The sequence below is a fragment of the Mustela putorius genome, unplaced genomic scaffold (genome assembly GCF_011764305.1).
Source record: "Mustela putorius furo isolate JIRA1106 unplaced genomic scaffold, ASM1176430v1.1 tig00003863_pilon_pilon_pilon, whole genome shotgun sequence".
In the NCBI taxonomy this organism is placed as follows: Eukaryota; Metazoa; Chordata; class Mammalia; order Carnivora; family Mustelidae; genus Mustela; species Mustela putorius.
In genome coordinates, this window is record NW_025422015.1 from 29,615,294 (window position 1) to 29,628,548 (window position 13,255).

General features: G+C 36.3%; 1 protein-coding gene across 1 annotated transcript in view; it reads left to right on the forward strand.

Moving 5' to 3' along the window:
- Positions 1 to 13,255, forward strand: part of TRDN (triadin) — a 389,840-nt gene that overhangs the window by 96,236 nt on the left and 280,349 nt on the right. The window contains exon 6 of the mRNA XM_013063299.2: positions 11,518 to 11,571. Within this exon, the coding sequence (XP_012918753.1) occupies positions 11,518 to 11,571 (54 nt within the window). The remainder of the gene's footprint in view (positions 1 to 11,517; positions 11,572 to 13,255) is intronic.

Sequence of the window (13,255 nt, forward strand, 5' to 3'; positions counted from 1 at the left end):
TTTTTAAAGATTTTTGTTGTTGTTGTTTATTTGAGAGAGATAGCAAAAGAGAGCACAAGCAGGGAGCTCAGTCCCAGGACTCTGGGATCATGCCCTGAGCTGAAGGCAGATGTTTAACCAAATGAGCCACCCAGCTGTCCCCCCCAAAATCATTCCATATAAATACACTATCTAATGCTAATTCATTTTTAAAGTGTCAACGAATCAGTTTTGATCCCCACTTTTCATAACTTTATAGTTATCACCTTATTTAAATGATTTTAATTCATGAAGCTAATGTAACTTTTATTCCTATTTTTTCCCGCTGTTCATTTTATCAGATGGTTTTCTTAAGGGAAATATACCAGTTTTATGGAACTGAGGAGCAAACCCTTTAATTCTTAAACTGGTAATAAGTACTTACTTTGGTTTTAAGGTATAAGCTCTGACATGTTAGTTAATGTTTACCTTTTAATTAACCTTGGTTTTTACTTACATAAAAGAAATTATAATTTATTTCATAAATATGACACAGTAATGTCCATACTTGTGACCTTAAGTTGAATTAATACAGCAATTCAGTGGACTATTACATGTGTTTAAAAGAAACTTACAGCCACATTTTAACTTTTCTTGGATCACCAAGATGCCATTCACAGAGTTGTTGCTGATATAAATGGCCCTGGTGAGTAAGGAGAATTCCCTCATGCCAGAGGAGTTGTAGGCACTGAGTATTGCCTGTGGCAGAAGTTAACTGGAAGAATGCTCATTCCATTCCAAGGTGATGGTTTCTAATGGAAGATTTTATAGCTTAAAATGATTTTGCAGAATATACTCATATTTAAAGCCAAATATTTTAGAATATATTTCTGTCTAACCTCTAAGAACTAATTTCCAGATGGAGATGAGTAAGGCAGTCTAAAGACCACATCCCATGATTAATTCAGATGAAGGGATGATCATTGCGGAATGCAGAGCCACATGTCAAATATTGACAAGAAATATTGGTCAGAATCTCATCTGGCAGTCCACAGTTTGGGCATCCTTCATAGGTAGGAATAACTACGTATACATAAGCTTTAGAAGAAAAGATATACAATCATTGTAGGGAATTCTAGAAAGTGGTGCTATTTGTCATAAATAAAAGGTCCAAGTTATGGTTGTTAAAGACTATTTCCCTGACTCAAGGTAAACACTCAGACATATTTATTCAATAAGTAAGTTAGGAGCATAGTGTATGATTTTGACAAAGAAGGATGTCACCATTATTTTATCCTACTTTTAGAAATGTCTTGGATCAACCAGTTTGAGTCAGAATCCAAATTTAGGAACTACTGCCTGTGTACCCAGGACAAATTAACTCATTTTTGTTGCCTCTGTTTTCTCATATGTAAAATGGGTATGATACAGTTGTGAAGATTAAGTGATTATGAAATGTATATGTGAAATCATTCAAAGAATTCTTGGCAAATTTTAATTTCAACAGTATCTATCAGTTAGTTAACTAGTCTTCTTAATCACTAGTGATTAGGTCAGTGACAATCCCTTGTGGATTTCTTATCTGCGTTATTTCTCATCCTATATTTGGGACCACTTGACATCCTTCTGAGCATTGGCTGAAGCAACTTAAGATCTGTCATCCCAAGATTCTGTAACACGACACTAAACTACCTTTTTTGTCACTTCACCCCTGTATTTGTGCCTTCCTTCCTAAAAAATCTCATGCAAGCCTTTATCTACTATGAAACAAATACTGTACTTAATCTATGCTTTCTAATGTTTCACTTAATCTTCATGGAAGAATCCAACATGGTAGGTATAATCCCATTTAAAACTAGGAAAACTGAGGTTTATCTGAACTTAATGATTTTTCTCCATGTCTCATATTTATTAAGTTGTAGAGTCAAATTTAAATCTCAGATTTCTTTAATTTAAGAACACGTGGCTTTCCCCACTATATCTTTCATCTCATTTCCTTCCTTCTTTTTTGCTCCACGGTGTGGAAGTCTCTATAGCAGAATTTTCTCACAGCTGGAGAATCTTGAATTGTTCTCTGAATCCTCATGGTTAGGACTTTGTAAAATCTGCTGATCAATTTCACTGATCGGCTTGTACTTCCATAGAGCCTGGACTTGTCTTGCTTGATGGCTTCCCTGCATAGCAGGCACGGTAAACTTAATAAAATGTATCCACCTCTAAGTCTCCTCACCATTGTTGCTACACTTAACAAAATAAGAAATGAGACCTGACAGTACTTATTCTTTTGGTAGAAATGCCAAACGGCATGTCATGGGTGTATTAGTTTTCTGTGGTTGCTGTAACAAATTGCCAAAAATGTGGTGTCTTAAAACAATAGAAATTTATTATCTTACAGTTCTAGAGGCCAGAAATCTAAAATCAGTTTCACAGGGTCCAAATCAAATTGTCTTCAGGGCAGAACTACCTCAGGGGCTCTGGGAGAGAATCTGTTCCTTGCCTCTTTCAGCTTCTAGGGTTGCTGTACTTCTTGGGTTGTGGATGTATCACTCCAGTCTCTGCTACTGTGGTCACAGTGCCTTCTCTTCTGTCTTCAAATCTTCCTCTGACTCCCTATTATAAAGATACATGGGGTTGCATGTAGGGATCCTATAGATAATCCAGGATAATCTCCCTATCTCAAGATCCTTGATTTAATCACATTGCTATTTTTTTTTTTTTTTTTGGTCATGTATTGTAACATTCACAGATTCCAGGGATTAAGACATGGATGCACTTTTAAGGGCCATTATATAACCATACCCCTGAGCTACTCTTTAACAAGAGTACTAGAAAGGACTGGTAGCTAAATACAAAATATAAGTATTTAAGGGTAGGAATCACAGAATGGGAAAATTTACCAAATTTATTGTAGCAACATTGTCATAAGAATTTTTATAAAACTTTAGCCACCAGCATAGCCAAAGTTAGGTGTAAAGTTATTATTAGGGAATTCAGGGTCGGAGGAAGTATTCAGGTTTCATTGTTTAGGGGACCAGAACTAATTGGAATAATTCCACTATTTTTGGTTTATTTTAAGAAGCCAGATATTTATTCATTTGTTTCTTTTTGTTTTTTTCCTGATGAGAATATGTGAGGACTTTAGTCATATTAGAAGCAGGATAACGTTTATGTGTGGCCAAGACAGTGACATAATTTCCTTAAGATATTATAATATAAACTCATTAAAAATTCATACTCAGTGTGCATGTACTTTAAATCAAAAACTTGAGAATGACCTGAATACCTCAAGTATTTTCATATTGGATAATCTCTTCACATTTCATCTAAAACATCGATTAATTAAGAGCCCAAATGGTTAATTAATTTTGATATTTGAGAAGACTAAAGAAGTAGAATGTGAGGGGCGCCTGGGTGGCTCAGTGGGTTAAGCCTCTGCCTTCAGCTCAGGTCGTGACCTTAGGGTCCTGGGATCAAGTCTCTGCTCAGCAGGGAGCATGCTTCATCCTCTCTGTCTTTGTCTGCCTTTCTGTGATCTCTATCTGTCAAATAAATTAAAAAAAAAAAAGAAGTAGAATGTGAAAAGTCTCTAGACCCTCGTACACAACTCTCATCTGACTTAACACGGATAACTAACAGACTTCTTTCACTCAGTGTATTTGAAGTCCACGTTAAGTTCCATTGCACAGAATGTCTTCATCCCTCTCTATTACTGGTCACAATATTAGATATCACTATCCACCCAGGCTATTCAAGCTGCAGAAGGAGGGATCGTTGTTGCCAGGGGTGATATGGATTTGATGGACTTCAGAATCGTCTGGATAGTTTAAAAATATACATATATAATATTTAATATAATATATATTTAATAATATAATATAATATATTTAATTTAATATTATATATATTTTTCTACCAAAAAATAACTACTATCAGGTCTTGTTTCTGAAATATCCATTTCAGACTCCATTCTGAGACCATTAATGTTTGGGAGGTGAGCACAGGGTTTGAGTCAAGCTTTTCAAATGATTCAAATGAGCCAGGGTTAGAATTGCTGTCAACTGAACTCATGGCCTAGAGTTCAAGAACAGTCCACGGACAGACACAGAATGTACAACTGGATGTCTCTAGGTGAGGCCTGCACTAACTATTTACCATAGTCTTCACTACACTCTCTCATCACTCCTGGAGTAGACATTTAATATGCATCATTTCAGAAGACATTTGAGTGACAGTCCTGCCATAGACATCTTGGTCTCCTCAATACAAAGAATGGTCCTGCTCAGCCCCTTGTCATACTCCCTCTTTACTATCATTTATCCTTTCCTCACCTCTCTACTTCCACTGCTATCTTCTCCACAATCATTTCTCAACTAGATTAGGGTAGTGCTTAGTCCCTACCCCCTTTCTTCCTTTTATCTTCTTTCTTTCTTTCTTTCTTTCTTTCTTTCTTTCTTTCTTTCTTTCTTTCTTTTCTTTCTTTCTTTTCTTTCTTTCTTTCTCATTAAATAGGATCCATGCCCAGAATGGAGCCCAAGGTAGGGCCTGAACTCATGACCCTGAGATCTGGACCTGAACTGAGATCAAGCATCAGCTACTCAACCAACTGAGCTACCCAGGCAGCCCTAAGATAGTCATTTCTTAACTGATTTCTCTGAATTACCCCTTAAATTCATGCTAATCATGACCCTCACGGGCTTCAATCCATTTGTTGCCATTATAGCACGTTAGAGGTAAAAGCCACATTTTCTACCATGGTATAAAAGACTTTCTTCATTTGATCAATGATATCCATACAAATGTCCAGCTTTTTGTACTTTCCCACATACCTTCCCTACTCTGCAACCTCCTCCTCAACCCCCTCAATTCTCAACTTGGCCCCTGATGCCCCACCAGCCCATCCCAGACCTACCTACATTGCCTGTGCCTTAGGCGGCCACACTGTTGGGCACTCGCTAAGTAGGCTCCATGACATCTCACAGCTCTGTGCGTCTAGATGAGCACTTTTTTCTGGGCAGAAGCCCCTTCCTGTGGAGTCACTGGGCAAGTCTGTTCATCTCTTTGATTTTCAAAATGGACTTTCAGGGCAGGAACTATGTGTGTCTTCATGTTTGCTCTAGGTCATTTTTGACATTTCCTTTTGTGATTCTGTGTTTTCCTATTTATAAACAAAGAGATTTACGTTCATTGGTCTTCCAGATTTCTACCAGGTCTGAATTTATGTGCTTATAACAAATTAAAAATGACTCTAACATCTAGCAAAGTACCCAACACATGAAACACATTCAATAAACACTGAAATAATGAATGAACGAATTAATGAAGCAATCATTTTCCCTGTTTTGTTAATCTCGACTTGACTCCTACTGACAATTGTTTTTTTGGACATTTCTATATTTATTTTCACATGTATATAATTATTCAGCTTTAATTGGACTATTGTGATGTCAAATTTATTCGGTCAGCACCAGTTGAAGAATTTGTAGGAACTCCATATTAACACAAAAACGATTTGTAACATATAATTAGGAAACACAATAAAATTTATAACATAATAATATAGATTAAAGTAATACAGATTAATTTGGACAATTTGGAAAATGCAAAAAAGGATGAAAAACAACTACAACCAATTATCCAAAGATAATTACTAATATATTTTTTACTTTCCTCTAGCTTTTCTTTCATTTAGTTTTATTTATTGCATATTGCCTTGGGTTTTTTTGCAACTACAAATTTTATTGTTATTTTTCAGATAACATTTAGGCTTTTTTTTAACCATTAAACATGTCAATTTACTCCTAGATTAAACCAGAAAAGATTGGAACCCAATTGGTAAACATGTAACTAGATGGGAAGACATTATCGAAGATGGTTCCTAGACAAAAGGAGAGTTTTTTAAGGCATCCAAAATAATAGGTATTTGTTAGATCAGCCTGACTTGTTTAGTGTTCAGGTGAAGAGCTGACCTTAGGAGTGGGGAAGAAGTTCACATGACAGAAGTGTATGCTAATGAATGGCATGTGGTCAACATCGAATTGGGCCAGTCAGTGGAAACGGGGTTATCCTCACAGGCAGTTATTGTAGATGAAAAAACTGGTCACAGCCATTAAGCAAAATACACATTAAGTTAGTCATCGTACTTAATTTGTGCCAAACACCATACTGGACACTAAAAATTCAATGATGTATAAGACATAGTCCAGTGAGAGATCTAAAACAGCAAACACGCAATTACACTATCTTGTGGTGAGTATCCCACAAAGAGATATCCTGCAGCAGACAACTAGCTGCCTCGGTTGCTGAATAGGTGTGACTGTAGTTTTCTGATAAAGCTTTACAGGAATGTATGGCTGAAGATTTAGATGTGCACTCTGGAACCTAAAATGGAAGACATAAGAGCTGGGTCAAGGGTCAGTCTTCAAGGAACCAGGTGAGAACTTGATTGGAAGAGTGCAGGAGAACCCAAATAATTAATATTGGTATTGGTTTCCCAGGGCTCCAGTAAAAAAAAAAAGTATCAAAAACTGGATGGCTTAAAATAACAGAAATTTATTGTCTAAACAGTTATAGAGGTAAATTAAATTTATTTGTTACCATCAACTGAAAAATACAGTAGTCTATATATTGTCTCCAACGTTAAGATTTCAGCCGGATGGATTACCTCAAAGAGCTGTAAAGGAGAATCTATTTCATGCTTCTCCTGGCTCCTGCTGGTTGGCTGGCAACATTTGACTTATGGATGAACCGTTTTAATCTCTGTCTTCGTCTTCAAATGGTGTTCTCCCTGCATCTCCGTTTCTTCGCCTTGTGCATATCTGTGTCTGTGTCCAAATTTCCCCTTTTCATAAGGCCATCAGTCCTATTGAATTAAAGACCACTGGAATGACTCCATTTTAAACTGATTACCTCTGTAAAGACTCTATTTCCAACTAAGGTCACATTCTGAGGCACTGGAAATTAGGACTTCAACACGTCTTTTGAAACTCTGCAATTCAAGGCATAACAGTTTCACGTGAGTCAGAAGAACATTTTTAAAAGGGTAATTTAGAATAATAATCCTGATTGACTGGTTTAGGGTTGTTTCTGGGAAACCATTACAGGACTGGAATCATAAGCTGACAAAGGATTTTGCTGAAGATGATGAGCAAAAGCCAAAGAGGATAGGATGTTCAAGTGTATCTAAAGATCCTGGCTTCTTATAAAAAATGCTCTCAAAGACCACAGACTAATGTAGTGAGCCTGTATTTTATAAACTTTTACTTTTGCCCTCTCTCAGCTATGCATAATGGACTCATAAGGTATCAAATATATTTTCTTTTTCTCTCTGCCAGCACTGAAAGATAAATCTGGAAAGTGAGGCAAGAAGGCTCTGCACAAAGCTATGTATCACTTCCTGCATAGTAATTGTTCCTTTTGAGGAAGTGATTATAGTTCTGACTGTAGCAATGGAGTCCCAGTTGAAGGGGAAATTACCCATACAATTCAATCAGATTCGAGAGTAAAACTGTATTTTGGAATTTGAATATATATCTTGTGATTTGGAGCATATATCAGATGAGCTTTATATATTTGGGTAATTTGCCTAATCAGCACATTAATACATAAACAAATGTAATTTTATTGTGGAAAAAGAAGTGTATATTCCAGGATGGATTGTGTATTACATGCTTGGAGAAGCCAGCAGCACACTTTGGTTGTAAGAACAAGTTTCTAGTCTGCACAAGACCTGCATGGACGAGGTAGCATAGCTTTGGAGGAAGAGTATGATTTGGCAATCTGTTCACAATACTCTTGTTCTTTTCTGCCATGGCCTCTTTTGAGACAGTGTTTTCATATCCAGGGACAAAGAAGTTCAGACTAAGGGATCTTCTAGGTTCCTATCAGCTCTAAAATTGTGTGCTTATTTTAAGTAAAAAAAAGATCATAAAATAATCCTTTAGGAAGAATTAGTAATATAATCTTCAACAAATTTCTCTACTCCTCAAGAGTGCTCTTCTATTGAGTTCATCATTATTGCTTAGAATGTGTAGTTCATCTTGCCTTAGCACAGGATAGAAATTCTACGATTAGTTACAAAAATAAATAAATAAAAACATACAGAGACATACATACTAACCAAAAGCACATTGGACATTTTGTTTAGTGTTGGCTAAAACCTCTGCAAATTAGTACTGAAAAATTTTTGACACCAAACTTTCGATTTTTTCCAACTACTACTAACACAGAGATCAGCAAAGAGCTCAGCCAACCTGGCCCTGAATGCCTGCTGGTTTGCTGCTAGGGAAGATTTGGTCGATAAGAACCTCAGGGTCAGATTCACTATGAGCTCTGGTACATTCAGAAAAGGACACAGGGCCTGTCTGGCAGGTTGCCAGGGCCAAGCTCTGTAAAAGCACAGAACACAGCTTGCAGAGTGCTGGAGAGGGACCACATGGGGTGGGCGAGAGACTGCGGCAGAGTTCAGTTGAGCTGAATGTTCTGGTCAGAGAAAGGTCAGAGTCTGGGCAAGAGCAGGAACAGCAGGGCCATGCCAACTCCAATGCCAAACATCAGGGCCATTCCAACTGGTGGATTCCATTTGTTTTTAATTACCAGTATACCAAAGGGACTTTTGTTTCTTGTAAATAAGGATGACAAACAAATTAAGCTCCAGCAGGTGCAACAAGCTTATTTTGTCCTGAGCTAAAAGTGTCCTAGCTAAGATATAACTTGCCAACAGAGCTGATGAAAAGGAAAGTACTTTTTTCCTCCACACGAAAACTTCTGGTTGTAGTTTCTAAGCAAAGAGGAGGTCCACAAGCAAATGTGGTTGTTGTGGCAAATTACTTTCTTTTATCTTAGCGTAATTATTAAGGCAGTTACTGGTGGTTGCATTGTTTTGATAGAAGTTTTAAAATTTTGCGTCTGAGCTCAGTCTTGCGGAAGTTTGAAGGTTTCATCCAAGAAGCTTTAGTGGCTGTCTGCCATTTTGAACAGCTCCCTAGAGCCCATGGGTCCAGCTGTTTCACTGAGCAGTGTTATGGTACCATTTCTGAGGGGGATAATGAAATTCCAGCATACAGGATTGTGTCTATAAATCAAAACTTAGACTGTGAGGAACCAGATTTTCCCCCAGGGTGACAGGAATGAGGCATTAATATGCTAATTTGAGTCTGAATTCAGCCCCCTTGCTCTTTCAATTTTGTATTAATTCCTTCATTTATGCCTGTGCACACGTCAGCCAAAAAATCCTTTAGTGGAATGGACAACCAGCTGTCCGAGGTGGGTGAGGTCTGGTCTTTCACAGAAGCAGAGACACAGATTAGGTGTTCTCCTGGGGATCCTGCCAATCAGGTTCCAGAAGCACAGCTTATCTCATGCAAACTTGGTTCCCCCTAGAGAACTTTTAAAAGAGGCTTTGTTTTTGCCAAGATTCTCCTTCAGTTTTTGGCTTAATTAATAGTAATCCAAAAGAACCAAAATAAGCTACCTGTGGTCATGTGTAAATGCTGAGGTCCTCTCTTTCTTTTGTGAGATATTTATATTGACCTTAGTAACTCAGAAACACCCAAAAGGACTATTAAATGTAAGGAAAAATAAAGCTTAGATGTTCTAAGGTATATTTTTTTTCTTCTGTTTCTCACTGGGTTTAATTATTTAAGAAATTTTGATAAATTATAAATTTTGTATGCCCAGAAGCAAGCAGTGTTTATAATATCTATACCATATCATTAATAAATGGAATTGTATTCGAAGATGAAAATAGTTTTTCTTATAATTTTAGAATTTGGCTCACTCAAAGAAAAATCTATTAAAACTCCACTATGGAGCAGACATCACATGATGAGCCAGGGATACAAAAATAAAATAACCTGGTGTGGTCTTTAAAGAGATTTCACCTACTAGGGAGTCAGATATAAAAACAACAGCAGTAATATTATTTAATAGCCAAAATGGAATTACGCAAATGGTTTTGTTTGCCTATGAAGTAAGTAGAGATCAAAGAACATTTTGCAGTGGAGGAGACAAGTGAGTCAGCACTTAAAGGGCGCATTGATAAGAGGAAGTGTGGGAGTAAGAATGTAAAGTTCAAGGGGAAATTCATGGAGATGAGATTGCATTGATGAGTAAATATCAAAGCATTAAAGCAATAAAATATTTTTAGATTTCCTATAGCATCTACTATGTTATAGATACCATGCTAGGCCATGGGGGGTTACTAATATTCATAACAGGTCAAGAGTATAATCAGATTTTCCTATTAGAAATGTTACTCTGAGAGAGAAAAATCTCAATCTAAAAGTTCAAGGGAATAGATAAGATATTATTATAATAATGTAATAATATTATAATAATATGTAATATATAGTAATATAATATATAGTAATATAATAATAATGTAATATAATGATATTATTATTACATAATAATATCATTATATTATATTTCTAATATAATGATATAATATAATAATATAGAAAGAAAGGCATTCTACTCCAAATTTTGAAATAGTCTCTTTCCCTTTTACCTTCCTGTCCCCTTACTAGATTAATTTCTTTTCACCTTAACATCCTTAAACATCATTTCTACCAAAGGACATTCCCCAAATACACAGACTAGCGTAAGTCTCTGAATGTCACCCTGAATATTTTCTTCATGGCAATTATACCAACTGCAATTAACTACCTTTGCCGTTGTTTGTCTAACTTCTCTTATTCCTCAGCTTGTTGACATCACAATGACAAGGATAGACTCTCTCTTGACTAACAATCTTTATCACATAGCAGGTGCTTTCTATATTTTTGTGTAAATAAATTACTGGTGGAGAATGTAATATTGGATTAAAAAAAGATGTGGAAGAGAAATACTGAAAGGTAGATTGAAAGAGATTGACAAATGAACAAAAGTGGAAAACAGAAGATGAATCCTGGATGACTACCATGTTTCTAGCCTGACAACTGGAAATTCTATTAATGAGAGTTATGGCTTAATTGTGGAGAAAGCTTTTGACTTAATGAATTTATATTAATGAATTGGATCATAACTCATAGTAAATTAAATTTCGTTTCCTTTAAAAAGATTTGGTGTCATTCTCATCTCATCCCAGTATATTTTCAAAAATTGTTAGTGTGGAATATTTCTGTAGCAGAGTAACATGTAAAATTTACGTTGATTATACTTTGCATCAGATTCAGAAAATTATCTCTCTGTATTTCTGTTTTTATATTTTGATGTTCCTCCAGTGTTGAGCTGGGCTCCTTTGGCATACAGCATGATAAATTTTTAAAGCTTTCTACTGCATGGTATTGAAATTAAAGGTTTGGGGAAGTTAAGGTTTATTCTTACCTTTGCAATTAGACCTGCTTTTGGTACAACTTTGTGCTTGGATATGAAATGAAAGTAGAAATAAAAAATTTATAATTAACTTAATATTTAAACATCTAACTATGTAAAAAGTCACTCCAGTTAAAAAAGATTTTCAAAAGCAGCAGATAAGTTTTTGACATCAAAATTGCCATGAAAACATTTCATTATTTATTCTCTTTATTTAAGTGAAAAGTATTGTTTGTTTCTTTCCAGTTGCATACCGAGAAAAAGAAAAAGTAAAAGAAAAAGAAAAATCTGAAAAAAAAGGTATGGAGTTATTCTTACTCTGTTCTTACACATTGGCCCCTCCCCCTTTGAACTCCTCTTTACATCCTATCTTTCAAAATTATATTATGGTATTTTCCTAAGAATTGAACCTATTAAGTAATTTCTAGGTTGAAGTGAATAAAATACATGAGACTCAAACTCTGCTACCAAGTTACTCTCTAGAAATATATCTGTTTCTTCCCTGGCAGTTGTGAGACTGTCTTAGTCAACAATGAGGATAATATTTCACAAAGTATTTATCCACTTGATAGGTAAGAAAATATACTTTTTTATTTTAATTTGCATTCTTTGATTACCTATAGGACTGGGATTTTAACAAAATTAATTTGTATGTATTTGTTTAGAATCTGCAATGCAGATTCCTTGTTTAACACATACAGAGACGCTGTGAAAAGTTTCCCTCTGCCTTGTTGCCAGCCTCCCAGATCCCCTTCCATTCTACCCACACATACACACAACAAACCACTTGGATGATTTTAACGTGCATCTTTCAGAGCCTCAATAGGCATTTATGAGATAATATAGGTTGCTGTTTCTCCCTGGTTTTTTACGCAAAATTTAATGTGTCCTATAGTTTGGCTTTTATAATTCAATAATATAACTTAGGGATCTTTCCATATAGAAAACAGATATTTTCCTAATTTTTTAAGAGATTTTATTTATTTATTTGACAGACAGAGATCACAAGGAGGCAGAGAGGCAGGCAGAGAGAGAGGGGGAAGAAGTAGGCCCCCTGCTGAGCAGAGAGCCGGATGCAGGGCTTTATTCCAAGACCCTGAGATCATGACCTGAGCCAAAGGCAGAGGCTTAACCCACTGAGCCATCCAGGTGCCCCTAGAGATTCTATTTCCAAATAGGACTGCATTCATAGATACTGGGGTTACGACTTCCACATGTCTAAGAGACACAACTCAACCTATGACGCCAAATCCAGTATTTGTGACACTGCTGGGGTCTCCCCCACCAAGGCCAATACCCCAGAGAAGCCCAGAAGTGGGGGCTGGGAAGGAGGGGGCTCATCCTATTAAAAATAGGTTTGTCTCTTAGCAGTTGGAATGATTGCTCTTTCACCAGCTCCTTCACGGAATGGTTTTATTTTCATGATGATGACCTGAGCCGAAGGCAGAGGCACCCACTGAGCCACCCGGGTGCCCCTATTTTCCCAATTAAAAAAAAAAAAACACAAAAAACTTTATGGTATTTAAATGGAGATATTTTCTTCCATTATATCTTTAAACCACTTATTATTTGTATATTGAAGGATTTAAATATGATTTTTAGTGATGTATATTTCTTTTTTTTAAATATTTTTATTTATTTTATTTGATAGACAGAGGGAGATCACAAGTAGACAGAGAGGCAGGCAGAGGGGGAAGCAGGCTCCCCGCTGAGCAGAGAGCCCGATGCGGGACTCCATCCCAGGACCCTGAGATCATGACCTGAGTTGAAGGCAGAGGCTTAAACCACTGAGCCACCCAGGCGCCCCTAGTGATGTATATTTCTTATGTAACTGTTCACACTCATCGCCCATTTCTCCTGATAATACTTGTGTAGGTCATTTGCATATATTTTCCTAGTCTGTCACTTTTTCAGATATTTTTCTCAGGTTTTGTAGTTAAAGTTAGGGTTTCTGTTTGTGTGTATAGATATGTGTACATGCCTA